The 25,805-nt window shown below is 35.7% G+C and overlaps 6 protein-coding genes across 6 annotated transcripts; 5 read left to right on the forward strand and 1 right to left on the reverse strand.

Annotated features, from left to right (window-relative positions):
• Positions 1 to 1,011: 1,011 nt before the first annotated feature.
• LOC115998297 lies at positions 1,012 to 1,803 on the forward strand. The gene is made up of 2 exons (XM_031237831.1): positions 1,012 to 1,359; positions 1,608 to 1,803. The coding sequence occupies exons 1-2, from the start codon at positions 1,024 to 1,026 to the stop codon at positions 1,662 to 1,664; spliced, it is 393 nt and encodes a 130-aa protein (XP_031093691.1). The 5' UTR covers positions 1,012 to 1,023; the 3' UTR covers positions 1,665 to 1,803.
• Positions 1,804 to 2,772: 969 nt separating this feature from the next.
• Positions 2,773 to 3,624, reverse strand: LOC115999570. The gene is made up of 2 exons (XM_031239412.1): positions 3,232 to 3,624; positions 2,773 to 2,841 (listed from the first exon to the last, which is right to left on the reverse strand). The coding sequence occupies exons 1-2, from the start codon at positions 3,622 to 3,624 to the stop codon at positions 2,773 to 2,775; spliced, it is 462 nt and encodes a 153-aa protein (XP_031095272.1).
• A 3,607-nt stretch (positions 3,625 to 7,231) lies between these two features.
• LOC116000527 lies at positions 7,232 to 8,591 on the forward strand. Its single transcript, XM_031240617.1, has 2 exons — positions 7,232 to 7,940; positions 8,361 to 8,591. Exons 1-2 carry the CDS (start codon positions 7,263 to 7,265, stop codon positions 8,424 to 8,426), a joined length of 744 nt encoding a protein of 247 aa, XP_031096477.1. The 5' UTR covers positions 7,232 to 7,262; the 3' UTR covers positions 8,427 to 8,591.
• A 1,237-nt stretch (positions 8,592 to 9,828) lies between these two features.
• On the forward strand, positions 9,829 to 11,245 carry LOC115998149. The gene is made up of 2 exons (XM_031237636.1): positions 9,829 to 10,512; positions 11,034 to 11,245. Exons 1-2 carry the CDS (start codon positions 9,871 to 9,873, stop codon positions 11,100 to 11,102), a joined length of 711 nt encoding a protein of 236 aa, XP_031093496.1. The 5' UTR covers positions 9,829 to 9,870; the 3' UTR covers positions 11,103 to 11,245.
• Positions 11,246 to 13,004: 1,759 nt separating this feature from the next.
• LOC115999786 (60S ribosomal protein L23a) lies at positions 13,005 to 15,359 on the forward strand. The gene is made up of 4 exons (XM_031239691.1): positions 13,005 to 13,084; positions 13,183 to 13,227; positions 14,531 to 14,888; positions 15,129 to 15,359. Exons 2-4 carry the CDS (start codon positions 13,212 to 13,214, stop codon positions 15,211 to 15,213), a joined length of 459 nt encoding a protein of 152 aa, XP_031095551.1. The 5' UTR covers positions 13,005 to 13,084; positions 13,183 to 13,211; the 3' UTR covers positions 15,214 to 15,359.
• A 1,202-nt stretch (positions 15,360 to 16,561) lies between these two features.
• On the forward strand, positions 16,562 to 25,748 carry LOC116000062 (ABC transporter B family member 20-like). Its single transcript, XM_031240074.1, has 11 exons — positions 16,562 to 17,476; positions 19,686 to 19,740; positions 19,850 to 20,025; positions 20,199 to 20,399; positions 20,792 to 21,051; positions 21,134 to 21,444; positions 21,563 to 21,783; positions 21,876 to 22,216; positions 22,453 to 23,240; positions 23,388 to 23,629; positions 23,930 to 25,748. The coding sequence occupies exons 1-11, from the start codon at positions 17,102 to 17,104 to the stop codon at positions 25,157 to 25,159; spliced, it is 4,200 nt and encodes a 1,399-aa protein (XP_031095934.1). The 5' UTR covers positions 16,562 to 17,101; the 3' UTR covers positions 25,160 to 25,748.
• Positions 25,749 to 25,805: the final 57 nt, after the last annotated feature.

Consider the following 25,805-nt stretch of genomic DNA (forward strand, 5'->3'; position numbering starts at 1 on the left):
TTATGCACATATTTACATATAGTATTAGTAAAAGCACAACAAAAATACACCCAAAAAAGCACCACACACTGTTCAGAAATGCACAATTAGGTAGGTGCGATGCATTTTTTGGGTGGGTTTTGGGTTTTTTTTTGTGGTGTATTTATGCATTTCATTGTTGTGCATTTTCATAACATTATTGGTACATTTTTTTTAAGCGGCCGCATGCATTTGAACAAAATCTATATATATACTAATCAAAGAATTAATTGAATGATGAAATTAATTAACAGGGATTGAAGTTGTTGAAGGCTGCACTACACACGGACTCTGTTCTCACCACTGTTTTCCTCCGGAAGTAGCTAGGATCATCTGCAGGGAAATGCGTTGTGTTTTTACGATTAATCGTATGAATGTATAATGTTTTTGTATCCTATCTATGTTCTTTTGCTTCTACAATGAAAGGTGTATTACGGCCTGTCTGTTCCCTTTAATTTGTTCATGAAAATTTACATGCAACCAAGTAAAAATAAAAGTTAGTGGTTAGTTTTATATAATTTGTGGGTGTGTGGCAGCATATATATAGGTTTGTTAGAAGGCAATGTTAGTGGGTGTGGGTGTTGCATAAGTGGGTGAGGCATTTCAGCATTCTTGTTTTCATCTTTAATTTCCCTATAAATAGCTGCGCTACTTTATATCATTAAGGAAAATAAGGCAAAAACTTGTGTGAGACCGTCTCACCGTGAGACGGGTCGGATCGGGTCAAGATGGAAATGTAATACTTATACACGCAAATGTCATACTTATATGCTCAAATGTAATACTAATCGAGAATAAAATTTTTGCTAAGGGTAAATGTAATACTTTTAAGGGAAAATACAATACTTTTACATTTCGATTAAAAAGTGTTACATTTTCGGCTCCCTCGGAAACCTGTACGGCAGCATTCAAAACATTAGCGACACGTATCTCCAACCCAACGTGGATAAGGACGTCCTTCTCAACCCTAAAGTTGCGGTTCCCTCTTCCGCCGTGCCGCTCCTAATGGCCCCCGGCCTCGCTTCTGAGACCAAGAAGTTTTACGTTTGTTCTGGCTGCAACGGTAACCGCCAGAGATACATTTCGGAATATCCGGAATGTGTTTGTCCTACTTGTAAGTCCAGAATAAGTACGGAGGCGAATTATGTTGCTCCGGTAAAAGCGGATGCTGCTATGGATGAAAATGGGGGGTTTGTGAAGGGTGTTGTGACGTACTTGGTGATGGACGACTTGAATGTCATGCCGCATTCCTCCATTGCTACCATTACTGTTCTGAACAAGAACATTATTAAGGATTTCGGGTCGCTTGAGGTGAAGGATGTGCATTTGGGATTTGATGAGGTATTATATTGTTTTTTATTTAGCATTATACATTAGGGATCAAGAGAGGGACAACCGGAACATACAGATCATTGTACTACTGAGACACATCCTATGATTTACCTTCTCTCACAAGCTCTGATCTCTAGGGCAAGAGTTTTCAGTTGCCCTTTGGTTTGGATCGTAGTTCAAACGTTTATATGTATATGTATGTGTATATATGCACACTATACAATTCTAATCGAAGGATTGTTTGAATAATGAAACAGGGATTGAAGGTGTTGAAGGCTGCTCTACACACTGATTCTGTTTTCCTCCCCAAGTAGGCTAATCTCACTTCAACATCTGCGGGGAATGCGTTGTGTTTTTTCAATTAATAGTGTGAATATTTTTGAATCCTATCTATGTCGTTCTCATGTTCGTACAACGGTGTTTTCACTATCCTGAATCTTATCTATATTGTATTTCCACTTTCCGCATTTGAATCGTCCACGATGTTTCTGTCTTTTACCAGTTTTCATGAATTATTATTATTATTAAAATTTAGGGGATGTATTCAAACAAGACTTTTAAAGTGGTGAATTTTAATTGACTTTCGTAGAATCTTTTAAATTTTCGTCAACTTTGTAAGAGTCTGTAAAAATATAATATTGAATTAACATGTCACAATATGAATTATTGTATTTCCAAAACAATTCTTGGGTAAAATGTTAAGACCAATTCTATAATATATTTATAATAAAATAGATTGAAAATTTGTTAAATATGGTCACCTAAATAGCACCATTTATAACTTCTGTTAAATTTACTAAGACAACAATAATATCTTTACCGTAGTCCGTAGATCCACATTACTTTATTTCCCAAAGTATGGTGTGATAGACAATATAGGTTAAAATAATTATTATAAAAAAATCAATATCTTTTACATCTAGCATCATCTAAATTTCATTGAAAATATGTTATATATCATTTGTGACAAAAATAATAACAATATACTAATAATAATAACAACAAAACAATAAAATTAATAACAACAATAATACAAAAAAAGACTATCGTACCATCATTATCTTTTACTTCAAGCATATAACCTAATTTTATTTTTGTAAATATGTTACAATTAATAGAATTATAAAGCCACCTGATACGATACTAGTATAAATAATAATAACAAAACAAATAAAAATAACAACAACAACAATAATAATAATAATAATAAATTTTCATTAAAACCGGTAAAACGCAAAAACATCGTCCATTCAAAATGCTGAAATGCAGAAATTAAAGTAGAAATAGTACAACATAGATAAGATTCAGAACAGTTAAAACACCGTTACACAAACATGAAAACGACATAGATAGAATTCAAAAATATTCATACTACAAATTGAAAAAACACAACGCATTCCGTGCAGATGTTGATTAGACAAGCTACTTTGGGAGGAAAACAGTGGTGAGAACAGAATCAGTGTGTAGAGCAGCCTTCAACACCTTCAATCCCTGTTTCATTATATTCAAATCAGTCTTGGATTAGAATTGTATAGGGCATATATATACAAACATATACACATAAACATTAGAAGTCCAAACTTAATGGCCACTTAAATAAATGATCTGTATACTCCGGTTGTCCCCATCAGGATCCCTAATGTATAACGATAAATAAATGCATGAAAAATAATACCTCATCAAATCCCAAATTCACATCCTTCACCTCAAGCGACCCGAAATCCTTAATATTGTTCTTGTTCAATGGTGGAAATGGAGGAGTGTGGCATGACCTTCAAGTCGTCCATCACTAAGTACGTCACAACACCCTTCACAAAACCCCCATTCTCATCCTTAGCAGCATCTCTCCGTACATATTTTGTAGTTACAAGTAGGACAAACACAATCCGGATATTCGGAGATGTATCTCTGGCGGTTAGCATAAGCGTTGCAGCCAGAACAAACGTAAAACTTCTTGGTCTCAGAGGCGAGGCCGGGGGCCATTAGGAGCGGCACAGTGGGAGAGCGAACCGCAACTTTAGGGTTGAGAAGGGCGTCCTTATCCACGTTGGGTTGGAGGTATGCGTCGCTAATGTTTTGAATGCTGCCGTACAGGCTTCCGAGGGATCCGGCCATGGAGTTATGGTTCACGAGTTTGATAACTGTCCCGAGCGGCAACGACATGAGGTGGAACAAGAAATCAACGAAGGCCTTGTCGGCCTCGGCGAAGACAACTTTTCGTGTCTTCTTGTCTATGAGGAGCTTCAAACTCACGGTGGATGAAGTGGCCGCCATTGTTCAAAGAGAATGAAGATCAGAGAAGTACGTACAGTATTATATTGCAATATAGATCGATGATCAGATTTAGTTTTCGTCGAGTTACTCTGGCTAAGTCTGTCTGACTACATCTATATATATATAGAGAGAGTTCTGCATGTAAAGTAAATGGCTGTTGGCTTCCCAACATTCGCATTAAGGCCGGGGATCGGAGTATACTCGATGGCAGCAGTATTTAATGAATTTAAATGGATTCGTGCATGAATGAATGATGATGTCTGCATGTCTCCCAACTATTACAATTTACTAAATGAATTTAATGGACGGCAACAAAAATCTCATATTTGTTTCGAGAACACAAATATACACTTCTATATGTTCCCTATCATAATTTGTTCGTGAATAAGCTTGATTTTTTATTTTTTTTTTTGATAACCCGTGAATAAGCTTGATAGGAATATCGATCTACTCGTATATATTAAAAAAAAAAAATCAGCCTTTTTTTTTTTGAAAATAAACGTAGTTATTCCATTAATTCATAACATAAAACGTTTACATTAACGATCAATGAAATGGTAAACCATTCCTTACAGTCAACATAAAAACAACTTTTCTAACTATGATATAGAAAACTTGAATCGCAGACTGTTTCATAACTAGGAAGCTATGTTCCTTCAAGGAGGTTAAAGCTTCATCAAAGATCTGGGTCTTTATCATCATTCTTTTTTGCTCGCCCAGGATAAGATCAACACTTGCCGAAACCAAACTAAACGATTTATGCTAATAATAATGAAAAGCTCGTGAAAGTAACGAGAGAAAAAACCCGTGAAAGTAACGAGAGGAAAACACAATAATAGAGAAAATAAAAAAGTGGTAAAGCCAAAGTAGGGTTGGGAGTTCAAGACTACCAACACAAACCCCAATACCTACCTACTATTATTTTATTCAAAGGGAAAGAAAACGGAAGAAGAAGATTTGTGGCGGTGGTCGGGGGCGGACGGAGCTGCGACAGTGGTCGGGGCGGAAGAAGAGCGAGAGTAAACGTAGAACGTGACCAAAACCGCCCACTCAAAGCTCCATTAGAGCTCCGGCCGGAGGCCGGCCGTGGAAGCCGAAGTTGAGCAGCAGAGAAAAGCTTTTTGTTTTAGAGAGAAAAGAGAGGCAGCATTATATTATTTATTATAATAATAAATAATATGTACTGTGTGGTATGTTCCTCAAAGAACATTATATTTTTCGACCAGATTCGACCTCATATGGGTCTAACCCAACCCGAGTTTAGGACAAATGTCCTCCCGATTAGGGTCGTTTATCAATTTGTAGCGTGACCTAGCTCGATCCTGGTGCTCGGACAGTCGGACTGGATTTATCCAACCGAACATCATTACGCTAGAGGACAAAATTCCTTTGCCTATCGATTTGCCCAATCCCACCATAAATGAGCTTGTCATAATTAACACCCACATGTACCTATTGGAAGAGCCACCGAATGCATGTGGGGCACGTGAAGAACCTGCCGAGCGTCCTACATGTGCTCCCTCATAACTGCTATAAATAGGGCCTTAAATGCCCGTTGAAGTGAACTTTTGAAACTTTCACCTTATCCATACCAACTTAGGAACTTCTGACCGACAATCACTCATTCCTAAGCCCACATATTACAATTGATATGTATTGTAGACCTGTTTGTGTAACTTGGTGTATTACCACATCAAGTCTATTATATTATTAGGTAACACTTGTGTGAAACTGTCTCACGAGTTTCAATCCATTGGGTGAGTCTGATATTTGATTGATGGGTCACATAATTAATCAAAGATCGAATCCCTACGGTCTCACACACGTTTTTGTCATTGTTCATTTGTAAAAAGATAAGATGAAATAGTTACTTCTTTCCTTTCATACACATCAACAATGGTACTAATAACCATTATGCCACAAGTCAGATCTACCCCGGGTTACTATAACTCAAGTTTGAAAAGGAAGTGATACTCCTTAATGGAGTCTGCTAATGAGCACAAAGATCAGACTAAACAGAGGAAAATAAAAAAATAAAAGAATCCATCAAAGTCTGCTAATTAAAAAAAAATTATATGCAATATCATAAATTATAATTCACCTTGCACGAAATTTGTCAAACTTTCTTAACTCTTTATTGAACAAAAGCTGAGTAGCATCATAAGAGGAGCATATCTTCACCTCACCAGGTAGAGAGGATGGTGGATCTTTGGAATATAATATATATACTTGTACTTTTTTTTTTTTTTTTTAATAAGGATCAAATAGGTCAACGAACTAAAAACAAAATGCAATTGAATCCCTAAACAACTGGTGTGGACCTGAGTCCAGTCCACAGTCCACTACGCAATTTATATACTTAATGCTCACAATTGAAGTCAACTACACAATTTACATATATACTGAATGTTCACAATTCAAGTTCACTACACAATTTACATATTGAATGTTTACAATTTATATACTCAATGTTCACAATTTAAATTGTGAACACTCAATATGTAATTTGTGACGGGTCCACCTTGCAAAGTAAATTCGGACCTATGGTATAACTATTGCAAAATTGTTTGGTCAATCTTATTGAGCATTTGAGCTTGTAGTGTTCGGGATTCCAATTCTTTAACCGATATGCACCCTCCCATGGGATACCATGCATTATTCCAGCCATCAGAATTACTTTGTCAAGTGGGTTAATGCAATTATTAGTTATGATGATTTTTCAAATTTTAACTTATTGTCCAAATAAGATAATGTAATAAGTCATATTAGCCTAAGGACCAGTTAAAGGGTTGTTATGCCATAGACCCAGGTCCACCTTGCAAGGTGGACCTGGGTCTATATTCACACATACACTATATTCTACATTCACACATACACTATACTCTACATTTACAATTTGTAAACTCTACATTCACACAATACAAGATTATATGTTTAGTAACTATATTACCACTGTTATGTATTCACACATTCAAAACTCTATATTCACAGGTCCTATACTCTACATTTACAACTTGAGAACTCCACATTCACACATTACAGGGCTACAAGTTGCTAGAACTTCTTAACTCTATTACAGATTCATACATGCATAACTCTACATTCACGATTTCTATACTCCATATTCACAATTTGAAACATCCATATTCACACATTTCTGGGCAACTCTACATTCACACAATCATAAATCTACATTCACGATTTCTATACTCTACATTCACACTTTGAAACCTCTACATTCAAACATTTTTGGACAACTCTATATTCAACAATATGTTTACTAATTAAAATAAAAAAAGAAAAAAAAAAGACAAAAACGACGTAGTTTTGGACCCAAGTCTACCTTGCAAGGTAGACCTGGGTCCACAACATAATTTGCACCAGTTAAACTACCCCAAAATTGATTTATCAACTATGCTATTAAACATGACCTATATTTTTTTTATGAAAACAATATTATGAAATATATTAAACTGAATAATAAAATAAAAGTATGAAATTCATTTAATGCGAGCGACTGATTCTGTTATCTGACGTTGGAAGCCAACAGTCTTTATATATATATATATATATATATATAGAGAGAGAGAGAGAGAGAGCAAATTAAAGCAAAGCAAAGCAATTGAATTGTATGTACAATGGCAGCCGCTGCCAAAAAAATAAAAATTGAAGCCGCGGCCTCAACCGTGAGTTTGAAGCTTCTGATCGACTCAAAGGCCAGAAGAGTATTGTTCGCCGAAGCCGACAAATCCTTCGTGGATTTCTTGTTCCACCTCCTGTCGTTTCCGCTCGGCTCCGTCATCAAGCTTGTAAGCGAGAACTCCATGGTCGGATCCCTCGGAAATCTCTACAGCAGCATCCAAAATCTCAGCGACACGTACCTCCAGCCCGATGCAAACAGAGACGTCCTTCTTAACCCAAAAGCGCCGCCTATTCTCTCTTCCGATGTTCCCCTCCTTCCCGCCGGTGATGACGTTTCCCCTCCTTCGGATACCGGGGCGGTTTACGCGTGTACTCAGGGCTGCGAATACTACTCTGATGACTCGGAATCCATTTGTCCCAAGTGTGTTAAGGCCAGCATAAAGTGCCTGATGAAGTATGTTGCTCCGGTAAAGACGGCGACGACGGGGGGATCTACTCGGGATGGGAGTGGAAGTTGTAGTGGGTTTGTGAAGGGTGTTGTGACGTATATGGTGATGGATGATTTGAAGGTGATGCCGCACTCCACCATTTCTACCATTAATGTTCTGAATCAGTACGATATTAAGGACTTCGGATCCCTCGAGGTCAAGGTTGTTCCTTTGGGTGTTGATGAGGTATTGATCATAGATGATGATGACGATGCTTTCTTTTCTTGTTTTTGTTTTTTTCCGTGACAAGGGAAATTTACAGAGATGAATAAATCGGTGACTCTAGTTGGTAAAGTATACAGATCATACTAGGATTTAAATTTCTGACCTTATGATTACAAACTTATATGTGAAGCCTTATGACTTCAATTAGCAAATGGTTGAAACTAAAAAGTCTATGATTTGAATTCGTGATTTTATGATTACAAGTTTTTGACCATCTTATTTGAGATTATTCCAATTTTTGGTGCATGGCTAAATTAATAGGGGGCGAGATGCAGTAATTTGTATGCTTAATTAACATTTTACTCTGATAATACAGACAATTAAGTAAATAATTTTGATCTTTAATTAGTTTGTGTTGTTTTTATTGTTATTGGTTGACAGGGATTGAAGGTGTTGAAGGCATCTCTGCAGACTAAATCCGTTCTCACAACTGTCTTCCTCCCCTAATTGCCAACCCGATCGACTGCAACTTCCATATATGTTCTGGCTTGTACCATGCATGAATGGTGCATGTTATGTTATCCTGATATTATTAAATTATGCTAGTTGTTTTGTTTGTACTTCGGGTCCTATTTTGGTTCTTATTTATTTAACGCTGAGTTTTGTTTTTTTTTTTTGGTATTCGAATTTCAGTTAATTAAAAGATAAAACTTTATCAGATCCTACTTGCAAGGCTATGAGTTGTTTGATTGTATAAAATTTAGTTCTTATATAAGTTGAACACTTTGGGTTGACTCTATATTTTACGGGATAGGTTTAAACATTTTAAATAATTGCAACGATTTAGTAAAAGTTTCAGTTAATTAAAAGATAAAACTTTATCAGATCCTACTTGCAAGGCTATGAGTTGTTTGATTGTATAAAATTTAGTTCTTATATAAGTTGAACACTTTGGGTTGACTCTATATTTTACGGGATAGGTTTAAACATTTTAAATAATTGCAACGATTTAGTAATGCTTTTGCTAGTTCAAAGCGATCAAATCTCATTTTTCTCATTAAAACTTTTGAGTTTGGAAGTAATTTCTACCCCATATATTATCTTTCTTAAGAATGTGAAGGAACCCAACAATTTCATTTATATAATGGAAAACTTACACGTATACAAAATTTGGATTGGCAAACTTTTTTCTTTTCTTTCAAAATTTTTGCTCTGTTTTTTTTTTGTTTTTTATAAATTTTAAATTGTTATTTAATTTAATTTAGTTTAAATAATATTCGTTCCATTCCAATAATTTTTTTTTTAAATTTTAATTTTAACATCTCATTTTTTGTGTAATTAATACATTTGACCATCGTGGTGTAAATAGTTATATTTATATTGTTATTATTATTTACATCACCTATATAGTTATTGAAATTTGTAATTTTTTTGAATTCCAAAGATTATATGCACCAAATTGGTAGAAATAATTTTGCAAAACTTGTTGGAAAATTGTCAAACAATCTTGAAGAGTGTGTAGATTGTAGAAGAAGTTTGAAGATTGTCAAACAAAATAAATGAATATATTAAATATATGAAAGAGTAGTCTTTCAGATGTGATGTGAAAGTAATTCACCAAAATCGATGCACATTAATAGTAACATTGAAGATCCTTCTGAAAGATTTCATTTTGTTTCGTAATTAATGTAGCCAGCCATCCCATTCCAAAACGGTGGCGTATTAAGTAGGCGGGAATTGGAAGCCAACGTTGGAAGCCAGGCCAACAGTCTTGAATTGTACGTACATTTTTTCTAATACTATTGACTCTGTTACAATTATAGTATCTGAACTACAACGATTTACCATTATAGTATCTGAACTACAACGATCTAACGCCCCACTGGAGAGCATATTAAATCAAAAAGAAACCATCAGTCAATCCGTATCGTCTCTCCCCCCCCCTGAAACAATGGCGACATCCGTCTCAACCGTGAGTTTGAAGCTCCTAATAGAAAAGAAGACACAAAAAGTAATTTTCGCCGAAGCCGAGAAGCCGTTCGTGGATTTCTTGTTCCACCTCATGTCGTTGCCTCTCGGGACCATTATCAAACTCGTGAGCCAGAGTTCCATGGTCGGCTCCCTCGGAAATCTCTACGGCAGCATAAAAAACATTAGCCAAACATACCTCCAACCCAACTTAAACAAAGATGTACTTTTGAACCCAAAAGTTGCGACTCACTACTCTTTCAATGCGCCACTTCTCTTGGCCGCCGGTGACCCTTCCGAGGCCAAGAAGTTTTACTTTTGTACTAACTGCCTAAATTATGGTGGCGGCCGCCGGTCCATCTCCGACGACCCGAAAGCTATTTGTCCTCACTGCAAGTCCAAGATTAGTGGCGAGGCGTCTTATGTTGCTCCGGTGAAGGCGGATTCTACTAGCATGGATGAAAGTGGTGGGGGGTTTGTGAAGGGTGTTGTGACGTACATGGTGACGGATGACTTGAAGGTGATGCCGCATTCCACCATTTCTACCATTACTGTTCTGAATGATTTCAATATTAAGGACTTTGGATCCGTTGAGGTGAAGGATGTTCGTTTGGGTGTTGATGAGGTACTGTTCTCTCTCTTTGTCTCTCTGTTTTTTTTTTTGTTTTTTTTTTTTTTTGTGTGATATAGACAAATTAGCAGTATTCAAATAACTAAACTATTTGCCGGTTGTTTATAGTTAACCCGCTCAATCAAGAAGACCTGCATCTTGCTATTCTAGTAAATCAGTTATATATATATATATATATATATATATATATATAGTTAATTATAGTTGATTTGCTCAAACCAATGAATAAAGTAGCAAAGTTGGTTGGTTCAAATAAAAAAGGCATGCAATTTGCTATTAGACTAAACCAGTGTTGGCTATAGTAGACCGGGTGAAATCGAAATGGCCAAATTAATTTATATGTGATTAGAGAACTCTACTTGCCCTTTAAAGCAAATTAGTGGAGTTGATTGTAATTGATTGGCTCAAATCATTAAGCCTTGGCTAACTCGGTGGAGTATAATGCACTTTATTTATTTTCTCGGTGTTTATACCTATAGCAAATTTATGTTAGTTTTGTTAATGATGGTTTACAGGGATTGAAGGTGTTGAAAGCTGCTCTGCAAACTGACTCCGTTCTCACAACCGTGTTCCTTGGGAAATAGGCTTAATTTACTGCAACATGCCGATAACCTTTTTGTGGCTTACTGGCTAGCTTCTGAGAACATGCTACTAGAGTGTTTACTAAAAATGTAGTGCAGATCTTGTTGAATTTTATCTATGTTTTTATGGTTTGTAAACCATGAATGGTGCGTTTTATGTTATTGTTTCAGTTTCTGTTTTTGGTAAATATTGTCTACTACGGAGTAATTTACAGTTTGACCTTATTAGGGGCACTAGTCTACATGCATTTGACCATGTTCTGGCTTGTACCATGCATGAATGGTGCATGTCATGTTATCCAGATATTATTCAATTAATTATGCTAATTATTTTGTTTGGTCCTCTTTTGGTTCTTGTTTATTTAATAACTGTATGAGTTCTTATTTATTTATGTGTTGGTATTACAATTTCATTTAATTAAAAGATAAACTTTATCCGATCTTACTTGCAAGGCCCTGAGTTGGACGGGAAAATTGTTTAAACATTCTAATTAATTTTTTAATTTATGAGAAAGATATCATTATCTACCTAAGTTATACTATGAGTGAAATTCATATGTTGAGCATAACTCGTAAAGAGACCACACTATAAGTATCTAAATTAACTTAGGTTCTCAATAAGTTATTCTCATTGAGAGTTGAACTAATTATTTGTTTTATGGGAAAGCTCTTGTCCATTTTATGACTATGGAGATAGTCAATTAACAAGCCAACATAACTGATTTGATAAATAATAAAATATAAATAAGTGGAAAAAAGTAAACAGAGACAATATTTTTAAAGTGAAAATCACATGCATTTTTTTAGTGGTCTCAAGGGCGATCCATGGTCTGCCTCTCCTACTGAGGCATCGGCACATAAGGAGCCCTCCTCAGCTGTACAATGAGACTCGGTACCTGTGATCTTTGCTCTCAAATTTTATCTTTGTGACCTGTTGAGCTGCATATACGGATAATTATTAAACCGCATATGATTAATAAACTAATAGCTTGACTCTTGAGCGGTTAATTAATCCAAATAAAGTAAATACTTCTGCTTTGTGCCATGTGCAGTTGCAAACCCTCATAATATAGAATCATTTTGTAAGTTCTTAAAACGCAAAGGAAGCACAAGCAAATTATGCTATGGATTCGGGTCCACCTTCATAATTTTAAAATTGTATATTCATAATTTTAGATCTTAATATATAAAATTACATTACTCAATATTCACAATTTTTGGAATCTATATTCACAATTTTGTTATATAGATTCAAAAATTGTATTATACTATGGAATATAGAGTTATGAAATTGTGAATATAGAATTCTGAAATTGTGAATGTAGAGTTCTGAAATTGTGAATATAAAATTCAAAAATTATGAATATAGAGTTAAAAAATGGTGAGTATAAAATTTTACAATTATGAATATAGAGTTCTAAAATTGTTAACATGGATTTGGGTCCATGGCGCAAATTATGCTGTGGACTCAGATCCACCTTGCAAGGTGGACCTGAGTCCAAAACTACGTGGTTTTGTCTTCTTTTTTTTTTTGGTTAAATTAGTAAACATATTGCTGAATATAGAGTTGTCCAAAAATGTGTGAATGTAGAGGTTTCAAAGTGTGAATGTAGAGTATAGAAATCGTGAATCTATACTCATGATTGTGTGAATGTAGAGTTGCTCAGAAATGTGTGAATGTGGAGGTTTCAAATTGTGAATATGGAGTATAGAAATCGTGAATGTAGAGTTATGCATGCGTGAATGTGTAATAGAGTTAAGAAGTCCTAACAACTTGTAGCCCTGTAATGTGTGAATGTGGAAAAAAAAAAGGCGTCGTTTTTGGACCCAGGTCCACCTGCGTAACAACTGGAAACACAGCTGGATTTACAAGATTCAGGCCACCGGCCCAGAAATAATCCGGTCCAAATTATATAGAAAGGATATATCATTCTGCCCAAAACCCTACCTTCCTGTTGCCTCTTCTCATCTTCGTCGTCGACAAGGTTTGTCTCTCCGATCACTGCATTTCCAAATAATTTCGTTTCTGCGCTAACCTGCTGCTCAAAACATTCTAACAATCAATTATTGCTCCTCTTTTTAGTGTAAGCTTCGGGTTTCGCAGCTAGATCAATGGCGCCGGCAAAAGGTGTGTAGCTTTGGTGACTGCTACTCAGTTCTGTCTGTTGTATCTATCAATAGAATTGTATGAGTTGAAATGATGAAGCTCGGCGACTGAGCATTTCTCCTTAAATAATATGTTTTAGTTTAGTGCTTCTGCATTGTTTTTCAGCCGAAGAGATGAAGCTTTTGTTTTCTACTCTGAATTTACATTTGATTTATCGTTGTTGAGGTTTACATAGAGTTTATGTACTTTGAAGATCCTCTTTTGTAGGGAGTCGTATGTTTAGTTTAAAGTGAGCATTAAATGCTTAATTATACAAATTCAAGCTTGTCAATATCATATAGAAGGCCTATTTGAGAAAATAGAAGTTATGTTTTGACTGTCCATCACTTTTATACACTATGCTATGGTACATTTGTAGGATTTATGCGAATAACATAAATTAGGCCTTCTAGCTCGAACCATTTCGTCACTGTTCTAGAAATATGGTTGTATAGAATATCATGTAAGTTTTTGCTTGTTTATGTTAATGTATAATGTATGCTGTTTTAGTTTTGGTCTTAGTTGAATGTGAATGTTGTTAGTTTTATTTGTCTAAGAAAATTGTTACCTAAGTCGAGTTGAATCAGACTTAATCTGTGAGAATGGATAAGATGATGGAAGTAGCTTCAACAGAGCTTGAATATCAGTTTATCATATAGACATTGAGTCTCAAAATCACAATTTACTTTTTGTGAGTATTGCTTTGCTGATTGTGCTCTGATTTCTTTTTCTATTTACCTTTATCAGAAATCTATTCTATTTTGGAATTTGGATATAGTTTACTTGGATGTCGTAATCCGTCTGTAGAATGTGTGAAAATGGAAGAAAGTTGTTTTATATCCCAAAATAATACTTTGTCCCATTTTATGTGTTTGATTCAGTTAACAAGGCTTGATTGGATTTATTTTTAATTCAATTTTTTTTATAATATTTAGTATTAGTATATAAACTTTATATATTTAGAAACTATATTAAAAATACTATTAAATAGAACAAAAATCAAATTTAGAAATAATTAAAAAATACTAAAGAAAATAAACAAAGAAAAAAGAGTTGGTTTGACCAATTAGTAGTAAACAACACAGGTAAAATGGGACATAGGGAGTATTAATATATTGCATGTTTGTACTTTAATTCTGGTATGGTGTTAAGTAGACAATTATTTATTGACAAGCTTTATATACTTTAAACCTGAATGTAGACACTGTGCAGCTCCTTACAAAATTTTGATGTTCATTTTCCTTGTCTAAAAACACTGAATACTCTTGATATATGTTGGTTGCAGCTGACAGTAAAAAGGTTGACCCAAAGGCTCAAGCTGCCAAGGTTGCCAAGGCTGTGAAAGGTACTACCTTTAAGAAGACAGCAAAGAAGATCCGCACCAAAGTTACATTCCACAGGCCCAAGACATTGAGGAAGGATAGGAATCCTAAATACCCCCGTATTAGTGCACCTGCACGGAACAAATTGGACCAATACCAAATTCTTAAGTATCCGTTGACCACAGAGTCTGCTATGAAGAAAATTGAGGATAACAACACCCTGGTTTTCATTGTTGATATCCGTGCTGACAAAAAGAAAATCAAGGATGCCGTGAAGAAAATGTATGACATTCAGACAAAAAAAGTCAACACCTTGATCAGGTAAATACCTTTAACTCTTTATTTTCTGTTACTCTTCTTCATGTAACTATACAGCATGCAATTTATTCTAGACAAATGCATTAAGACAAATAGACCATATGGGCAATGCATATAATATTCCAACTGTAACCTGTCATTAGGATTTAGGACCCATCTCTCCACCATCTTTTACTTGTTGGTTACTATGTTTGTTTATTGTACTGAAACATATATCTCCGATTTTGTTTTATTGTTATGTAGGCCTGATGGCACCAAGAAGGCATATGTTCGATTGACTCCAGATTATGATGCATTAGATGTTGCAAACAAGATTGGAATCATCTAATTTTGAAATTTCATTGTGTTAGCCTTTTTGTTGTTCAACTGCTTCTGCCAATTCAATTAAAATTCCCATTTATTTGAAATTTTACTAATGATATGGAATTTCTCTCTTTATACATCCAATGAAAACTGAACTAGATTTGAATTTAAGACCTCTCCCATATATTGGCCTTGTTTGGTAATTGGCTGAAGCAGGTCTGTCAAATGTCAAAAGTTTTGTTTGGTCAACAGTGGTTCCAAATGTTTTTTTTTTTTTTTTTTGTTAATAACTAATAAGAATTAATCTTATAATTATAATTTTTTAATTTCTGCATGAATGACGCAAATCATTTGACATTGATTGTCTCCTTCTTAAATGATATGTCAAGGATCAAGTGTGTGTGTGTCATTTCATGTGTTTGAATTGTTCTCTCAATCAGCATTAACTTCACTGAACTTAAATACCAAGCCACATATACCCTTATGGGTGCACTGCCTATGAATGGAATGGATAGTTCAATTTTTTTATTTTTTATTTTTTATTTTTAATTATTTTAAGTTCAGGCAACATCATTATTACAGCTTGTAGTCTTGTACTACAAATATTAAAAATAGCATTGATTAAAAATTTGAATTTGATACTTTTATTAAAAGTCATTTTTAATTTTTTTTTGAAATAATTATTTTTAATTATTTAATATTTAATTTTAAACTAAAATTTTAATTAATTGTAAAGTTGTACTTGAACTCTTTAGGCTTTACTATTTAATTTTTAAATAAAAAAAATCATGTTTTACTTGCTCAATAATATTTTTTGAGTCTATATTATATATTATATCTATTTTTGATATGGTAAGTGTTTGTAATATCTATACGGGGGGTAAAAAATATTAATATTATTGTAGTAAAAATTTTAAAAATAATAAATTATTAAACATAATTATGGTAATATTTATTTAAAATCTAAATGAAATCAAACTTACAAGAATGCAAGAAAAATATTGCGTATATATGTGCATGATAATAATAATATGATAAGATAAGATAATTTGTAACAGTAAAAATATTTTTGTCTAAAAAATAGTGTAATACAACATTTATAGCATAATGTAAAAAAAAAAAACATAAACTAATGATATATCCTGAATTGAAAGTTATTATGTTTTTAAATTTAAATAATATAATAATCATAGAATTTAAATTGACTAGTCATCATAGTTGTAACGTTCGTCCATTCTTATCATATGCGGCGGATTGGTATACTTTCTTTTATTTGAAGGAAAAAAAAGAGCTTTATTACATGCAACGAGGCTACGAGTCCTTTACAGTTTAACAGTGAAATAACAGAAAAGCCCTTGGGATATTCAGTGTAAACCACAGCTGTATATCACTGTCAGCTAAAGCACTTTTTTCCAAGCTCGAGAGCTCCGATGACCGATGTCTATTCCAGGGAAGAAACGGCGCCGTTCAATTACCGTTTATAAACCAAACGTTCCATAACAGTAACAAGCAGCAGAATCTTGTGTGTGTTACCGGGTCAACTCAACTCCCTCCCCCTCCGCCATCTTTGACTGAGTCAATCTCGCTCCCTCTCCACCGCTCCGAGTCGACTCAGTTATGCTATTTCTTACAATATACGTACCAAATTTGTTTACGCTATGCGGTGCTGAAACAGCGACACATCACATTTCAGCACATTTCAGCTCATTTCAGCTTCAAACACATAGGATCTGAATCGAATCCGTGTTGGAGTTCCACTTCCACTTCAGCAGTTGCGTAGTCCGAAAATGGCGGCTTTTCTAGGGTTTTGATGCAGCGGTTTTAGCCAGGGTTTTTGAATTTTTGAATTTTTTTTTGGTTTGTGATATATCTCAGTTGTATAGTTAGTGTTTGGAGCTTGCGAAGAGGCGAAGATGATGGTATCGAGGGGATTGTTTGGGTGGTCGCCGCCGCACATACAACCGTTGACTCCTGTGTCGGAAGTTTCGGAGCCGCCGGAGTCGCCGTCCCCGTACATGGACAATGGCGGCGATGTGCTCCCGCCTGAGATGGAGGAGGAGATGGAGGATGAGGTTGAGGAGATCGAGCCGCCGCCGGCTGCTGTGCCGTTCTCCAAGCTGTTTATTTGTGCTGATCGCCTGGATTGGTTTCTCATGGCGGTTGGATCACTTGCGGCAGCTGCCCACGGCACCGCGCTTGTAGTTTACTTGCATTACTTTGCAAAAATTATTCAGTTGCTCACGCACAGTTCAGAGCCCCCTGATAAGTTGTTCGACAGATTCACTGAGGTACCAATGATTCAGTTTAGTGCTCTCCCCTCCCCCTAAACTAAATCTGAGTAAGCAATACCTCGGAGTATGTTGCTTACTTATCTGACATTTCTTGCTATGTAAGAGTTGTAGAAAAGGTTGGGACTTTCATTTCTACAGGAATTTCTAGGATTTAATATTAGTAGCAAAATAAATGCCGAATAGATTTCTTGTTTCAAATTTTCCTTTTCTGGAATGGGTTAGCAATGATTAGGAAGTGGAAACTATATGTTCCATACTTTAACAAAGCTTCTGAGTTTAACTAAATTTGAAAAGCTGGAGGAAGATGTGAGTAGAGTTTAGCAGATGCAGAAGATCTTTAAATGATCTTGCTTCCATGCAATAGACATTACCAATGTTTCAAAAGGATAGGATTTTGGTAATGAGCTTTTGCTATGTAAATTGTTTGAGGGGAAATTAGGTCTGTTTCACAAATTATTTGTATATACTTGCTTTATTCTACTTTTATTATAGAGCATCAGACATCACTGAGGGGCATTGATGTTCTTTCACTTTTTGACCTACTGTCAGCTCTTTTATTTTTAGTTTTACACCCCTGGTGGGGGGGGGGGGGAGGGGAGGTAGTGCTTCTTGAATCTATCAGATCTGCACCATTGTTGTCTTCTTGAGCATAGGTGTCAACTGGCTGTGATTGTGATTAATCATCCATGGGATTTGGTTTGTTTGGCTAGAGCTGGATCTAATTTGCTAATATGGTAGTTTACTTCACTTACTGTTGAACTTGAGCTGTGCCAGACTTTCTACCAACAATTATGCTGGTATAAATGTGTTTTCTAGTAGGGCCATTACTCTCCACTAAGAAAAACATTAAGGCCCACTTACGAACGAGAAATTTTTTTAGTTTTCAAGAACTAGAGAATGGAAAACAAAAAATATGTTTACTTGCACAGTCTTTCATTTTGAAAACTAGAGAACACTTCGTTCTTGTTCTCCAAATGGTTAATAGAATCCTTCGCTACCACCTACCTACCTATCTATCTACACCTACCACCTCTTACCTATCTCACCTTCATCCTTATCGTCTTTCATATTTATCCGATACTCTGGCTACTTTCACCACTATCTTCTCTTACTTATCACTATCTTCTATCTTCTCTATTCTCATTTACTTATACCAACATAACTAGAGTTAGATATTATTCATGTTATTTGAATTAAAATTTGAAATCTCAATCGAGTTTTTAGATTTTGGGTGAACTCGATAGGTTATTGGTTTGAATGTTTTTAGTTATGTTATTTCTGGATATTATGGTCAGGATATTGTATATTAAAATTTCATATATGTTAGACTCAAAAGTAAAAAATTATATATATTTCGCTCAAATCGAACATATTTGAAAATATTCTAAATATCGGGTATACAAAATCATTTGAAATTTTGAATGTGTTATTTTTGTATTAAGTGAATTTGAAAAATAAGTGTTGGTAAACATATTTTCTAAACTAAAAATAGAAAATGAAAATTGGAAAACAGAAAACAGTTGAAGAATTCTTTTCATGTTATTTCATTCTTTCTACCTATCCTACATTCCATTTTGTTGATCCATCCTTATTTCCTAAGACAAGAATGCCTATTGAAGCTAGTTATTGTTAAATATTAACAGCACCTGTTGTGAAATGATTTAAGTGAATCTTTCTCCATTTCATACATTGCCTAATAAATTTCGTGGATTGGATGGCCCTTGTTATAAACCAAAATTGGGCTAGGTCACTCAATTGGGCTATAATGCTCATGGGCCAAACCACACTAAAACATTGAATCCAACCAAGTAGCTAGTCTAACCTATGGCCTTATAAACCCATATATTTTCTCTTATTTTATCAATGTGGGACTCTTAACAGCCCTAATTGAAAACTTAGGGAGTAGGAAATTTTTACTTTTTCATAGTATGGAAAAGGAAAGGAAACTTCTAAAAAGAGTAGCATAAGTACCTCCATTCTTTGTTGGCATCATTTTGCAATATTGACTAATGAAGATTATGAAGTAGATCTTAACAATCCCCACACGCCGTCCTGTGAAAACAGAGCAAATAGATGAAAACTTAACTTTCTTCTTGGCTTGGTGATGTTCACATTCAATTTGATTCGCATATGCATTTCCTTCTTATTTTCTTTATTCCTTTGATTATTCTGGTTTTGTAATTTGTGCCTAATTTTTATCATACAGCTTTCTTTGACCATTGTTTATATTGCTGCTGGAGTTTTTGTTGCTGGTTGGATAGGTAAGCTAAATTTTAGGTTTTGTGGTCTGTTCTGTCATATTGTTTTTCAACCAAAAGGGTAATTTTAATTATAAGTGATTCTAATTAGTCTCTACTCTCTTTATGATAGAGGTATCATGTTGGATTCTTACTGGAGAACGACAGACTGCTGTAATCAGATCAAAATATGTTGAAGTATTACTGAACCAAGACATGAGCTTTTTTGATACCTATGGAAACAATGGTGATATTGTGAGCCAAGTATTAAGTGATGTGCTGCTTATTCAATCAGCTCTTAGTGAAAAAGTATGCTCAGCTTCATTAGTGTCTTGCTCCTGTAATTCGCTTTTTTTTTTTCTGACTTGGTTTCTTTATGATAATCTGCTTTCTGACTTGATTTCTTTTTATTTTTATTTTTTAATGGCCTGCTTTAGTTTGCAAGTTTCTTATATAGTTATATTGTCTCCATTGTTACACAGGTGGGGAACTATATCCACAATATGGCTACATTTTTCAGTGGTCTTGTGATTGGATTTGTTAACTGTTGGCAAATTGCACTCATAACTTTAGGTACTGGTCCGTTCATTGTTGCAGCAGGAGGAATATCAAATATATTTTTACACAGACTTGCAGAGAACATCCAAGATGCATATGCAGAAGCTGCTAGTATTGCAGAGCAGGTGAGATGTTATAGAAACTATAAAATATATATTTAAATGATTGACTCTCTTTTTATAATGTTTACCAAAGTCTAATTAATGAATGATAAAGGATAAGGATACTGATTTTCTTATTTAAATGATAAACATGTGTTTTTGTCTTCATATTCTGTATGTGTGCTCATTTTTAGAGGTTAAAAGAATTTTCTCATGGTATAGAGTTCTAGTCTTTCTGAATTAGAGTTCCATACTGTACACTTTGATTGTTATCACTTATCAATAATTTTTGTTTTACTAATGTGAAGTATTATGCAGCATAGATATCCAAAATCAAAGTATGGCATGATAGTTTGTATTTTGTACTTTGTATTGCTGAAAAACCTGAATGTGGAAATTCCATTACGTATTTGCAGGCAGTCTCTTATATCAGGACATTATATGCATTCACAAATGAAACATTGGCAAAATATTCATATGCATTATCTCTGCAAGCTTCATTGAGGTATGGTATACTGATAAGTCTGGTCCAAGGACTTGGACTTGGTTTTACATATGGGCTTGCAATTTGCTCCTGTGCATTGCAACTGTGGGTTGGAAGACTCCTGGTCATTCATGGGAAAGCTCATGGTGGTGAAATTGTTACGGCCCTTTTTGCTGTTATGTTAAGTGGCCTGTAAGTACCTCTTTAATTCTTGTTGTCATTGGGGTTTCTATATGTCTTTTACTATTTTTAATATAATCATGTGCTGTTACAGTGGGCTAAATCAGGCAGCAACGAACTTCTATTCATTTGAACAAGGAAGAATTGCCGCATACAGACTTTTCGAGATGATAAGCCGTTCATCCTCCAGTGTTAATAATGAAGGAATTACCCTTGCTTCTGTGCAAGGAAATATTGAGTTCCGAAATGTGTACTTTAGCTATCTCTCTCGTCCTGAAATTCCTATCTTGAGTGGATTTTACCTCAGTGTGCCATCAAAGAAGGCTGTTGCACTTGTTGGCAGAAATGGGTCTGGCAAAAGTAGTATCATTCCACTTATGGAGCGGTTTTATGATCCTACATTAGGTATTATTATGATTTTGATGCCTTATTCAGTCAATGATGTATAATTCCTTCCAATATTTCCTTGTTTTCTCCTAAACCATGGCTTCTTTTCTTTTCTAAATACTTCCATTTTTTGCAGGAGAAGTCCTTTTAGATGGGGAAAATATAAAAAATCTAAAGCTGGAATGGCTCAGAAACCAAATTGGTTTAGTAACCCAGGAACCTGCCTTGTTAAGTTTGAGCATCAGAGATAATATTGCATATGGACGTGATGCTACTTTTGATCAAATTGAGGAAGCTGCTAAAATAGCTCATGCTCATACATTTATTAGCTCACTTGAGAGAGGATATGACACTCAGGTATATGTGTAGAGGTGTATTCTCTTTTGGATTCTGCCAAGTGGCCTTAGTTATTACATTTTGTTATTTTGTAAAATTCTTTCCTCTTGTAGGTGGGCAGAGCTGGTCTAGCATTGACTGAAGAGCAAAAAATAAAGCTTTCTATTGCTAGGGCTGTTCTTTCAAATCCATCTATCCTTCTCCTTGATGAGGTTACTGGTGGACTTGATTTTGAAGCTGAAAGATCTGTTCAGGAAGCTCTGGATCTCCTCATGTTAGGCCGATCAACTATCATTATAGCAAGACGGCTTAGTCTAATCAGGAATGCTGACTACATTGCTGTAATGGAGGAAGGTCAACTGGTTGAAATGGGGACACATGATGAACTGATAACATTAGATGGCCTCTATGCTGAACTTCTTAAATGTGAAGAAGCTGCAAAACTTCCACGCAGGTGCCATATTTGTAGCTAATTCTTGTTGTAATGATGATGTGATGTGCTGCTTGTACAATTTTTCATTTCACTGACACAAATTATTATGGTATCCTGTAAAGGATGATGAGATTCGTTGCTTTGATATGTTATTCTTTTAGAAGGTGCATTGGTGCCCCACCCACCATGTACGTTGCTTTTCCAGCATATTGCCATTGTAAATATTGATCATGCTTCCACTTGTTATCCTCTTTCAGGATGCCAATGAGAAATTACAAGGAGATTGCAGCTTTCCAAATTGAAGATTCTTCAGCAAGTCACAGTGTCCAAGAACCTTCATCCCCTAGAATGGTCAAGTCACCATCTCTTCAAAGGACTTCTGTGCTCCATACATTTCGAACTTCTGATGCTACATTTAATTCACTAGAATCTCCCCACAATCTGAGTCCTCCACCAGAGCTGATGGTTGAAAATGGCATGACCTTAGATGGAACAACTAAGGAGCCATCTATAAAAAGGCAGGATAGTTTTGAAATGAAACTCCCAGAGTTACCTAAGATTGATGTTCATTCTGGACATCGTCTAAAGTCCAGTTCTGACCCTGAATCACCTGTCTCTCCACTCTTGACATCTGATCCAAAAAACGAACGTTCTCATTCACAGACCTTTAGTCGACCAAATAATGAGTTTTATGATGCACCTCTGAATACGAGAGAAACAAAGGACACACAACATCGAGAGCCACCATCATGCTGGAGGCTTGTTGAACTTAGCCTTGCCGAGTGGCTTTATGCTGTTTTAGGGAGCACGGGCGCTGCAGTATTTGGTTCTTTTAATCCTCTGCTTGCTTATGTCATTGCACTTATTGTAACAGCATATTATAGAATCGATGAGGAACGTCATTTAGAACGTGATGTAGACAAGTGGTGCTTAATCATTGCCGGCATGGGAATTGTGACGGTAGTTGCCAACTTTTTGCAGCACTTTTATTTTGGTATAATGGGAGAGAAAATGACGGAACGTGTTCGGAGGATGATGTTTTCAGGTAATGCTTATATTGTTTCTTTTACCCTTCTTAAAGATGAACAAACTGTGCTTTTGGTTTCTTGGTACTTGGTAGTGTTTTTGGCTTTGTGTTATGAATCTGGTTTTGTATTTGCCTAATTGCTCCCTCCCATCCTCTCTCTAACAGCAATGCTTCGAAATGAAGTTGGATGGTTTGATGAAGAGGAAAATAGTGCAGATAACCTGTCTATGCGATTGGCAAATGATGCTACCTTTGTCCGTGCTGCTTTCAGCAATCGCCTTTCCATTTTAATTCAAGACAGTGCAGCCGTGGTTGTTGCTCTTCTTATTGGGATGATTCTGCAGTGGCGGTTGGCACTTGTAGCGTTAGCTACTCTTCCAGTTCTTGTCATTTCAGCAATAGCACAGGTTTGTTTCAATTCCAAAGGCATTGCAATTCATATGTAATGCTACAATGAAAAACATCCCAAGCAATTCATGTAAAGATCAGTTCCAAAATTAATGAATCAGAGAATTGATTGTCATTGACATGGTTGATGAAATATAGGACAACTTTGATGAACTTGAAAATCTTATTCCTGTAGATCTAATTCTTTTATATGCTCTATATTCGATTTCACAATAATTTGAAAATAACTTGTACTATTTATTACTTTCAATGTGGATTTTTGAATGAAATCCTGACTGTGATGAACTTGAAACTCTCAGAAACTGTGGCTTGCTGGATTTTCAAAGGGAATTCAGGAGATGCATAGGAAGGCATCTCTAGTCCTTGAGGATGCTGTTAGAAATATCTACACAGTTGTAGCATTTTGTGCTGGAAATAAGGTCATGGAGCTCTACAGATTGCAGCTGCGGAAGATATTCAAGAAGAGTTTCCTCCATGGAATGGCCATTGGTTTTGGTTTTGGATTTTCACAATTTCTCCTTTTTGGTTGCAATGCTCTTCTCCTTTGGTACATTGCACTTTCTGTGAAAAGGGGGCATGTGAATCTGCATACAGCTCTCAAAGAATACATGGTATTTTCTTTTGCAACTTTTGCTCTTGTAGAGCCTTTTGGTTTGGCTCCCTATATCCTGAAAAGAAGAAAATCTCTAACATCAGTTTTTGAGATAATTGATCGGGTACCACGAATTGAGCCAGATGACGACTCAGCCCTGAAACCTCCTAATGTTTATGGAAGCATCGAGTTAAAAAGTGTTGATTTCTCTTATCCAACCAGGCCAGAAATCTTGGTTTTGAGCAATTTCAGCCTTAAAGTGAATGGAGGGCAAACTGTGGCAGTGGTGGGTGTTTCAGGCTCTGGAAAGAGTACTATAATATCTCTGATACAGAGATTCTATGATCCAATTGCTGGTCAGGTTTTACTAGATAGCCGAGATTTAAAATCATACAACTTGCGGTGGTTGAGAAACCACTTAGGTCTTGTCCAGCAGGAACCAATTGTATTCTCAACTACCATCAGGGAAAACATAATATATGCGAGGCACAATGCAAGTGAAGCTGAAATGAAAGAGGCAGCTAGAATAGCAAATGCTCATCATTTCATTAGCAGCTTGCCTCATGGTTATGATACTCATGTTGGGATGCGGGGTGTAGATCTAACTCCAGGACAGAAACAAAGAATCGCAATAGCTCGTGTTGTTTTGAAGAATGCACCCATTTTATTGTTGGATGAAGCAAGCTCATCTATTGAATCTGAGTCAAGCAGGGTGGTTCAGGAGGCTCTTGATACTCTGATTATGGGAAACAAGACAACCATCCTTATTGCCCACCGTGCAGCAATGATGAGGCATGTTGACAACATTGTTGTTCTAAATGGTGGGCGAATTGTGGAAGAAGGATCCCACGACTCACTGATGGCAAAAAACGGATTGTATGTCCGGTTGATGCAACCTCACTTCGGGAAAGGATTGCGTCAGCATAGACTCATTTAAGTTGGATTGTAAATGGTCTTTAGCAATAGTGATGGGTTTCTTCCACATCTCTACCAAATCCTCACGTTCTTTAATGTGCCTGGAGACATTGTTTCATTCCAGTCCTCAAAAGCTTTAAGACAGTCCCCTCGGACTGGGTGTATATCAAGAATGACAAAGCTCTCTGGCACCTGCTTCAGTGTCGTGATTGTGATTTGCTCAAAGGTATGCAAACTGGGGTTAAGAAGAGGGTTTTGTAGCAAATTAGTTAGCTCACTTAAAGTAGAAATTCAGGATTAGAATCATATTCTTTTGGAGGCAGGAACCGAGTCCCAGACTAGGAACTCAATCCCTGTCTCTTTGAATGGTATATTGATTTGTTAATTACAGAATGGATCTAGCTTCTCTTATTCCGTTTTCTCCATCTTTCATCTTGGGTGTGCTTAATTCGCGTTGTTGTAATGGTTCTTTTACAATTTTTCTTACATGGATGGCATAGAAATCCCAGAATAGAAGTGGAAAGGCATTCACTGTACCCTTTTGACTTAGAAAGGAGTAGACTGAACTGAGCTTATTCACTTGATTTCCTGCATAAAATGTTCTTCATTCTCGCCCTGTTATTCATCTCAATTACATACATTAATACATATATACAGTTTTCCTGTAT

This window comes from Ipomoea triloba, chromosome 12 (genome assembly GCF_003576645.1).
Source record: "Ipomoea triloba cultivar NCNSP0323 chromosome 12, ASM357664v1".
Taxonomy (NCBI): Eukaryota; Viridiplantae; Streptophyta; class Magnoliopsida; order Solanales; family Convolvulaceae; genus Ipomoea; species Ipomoea triloba.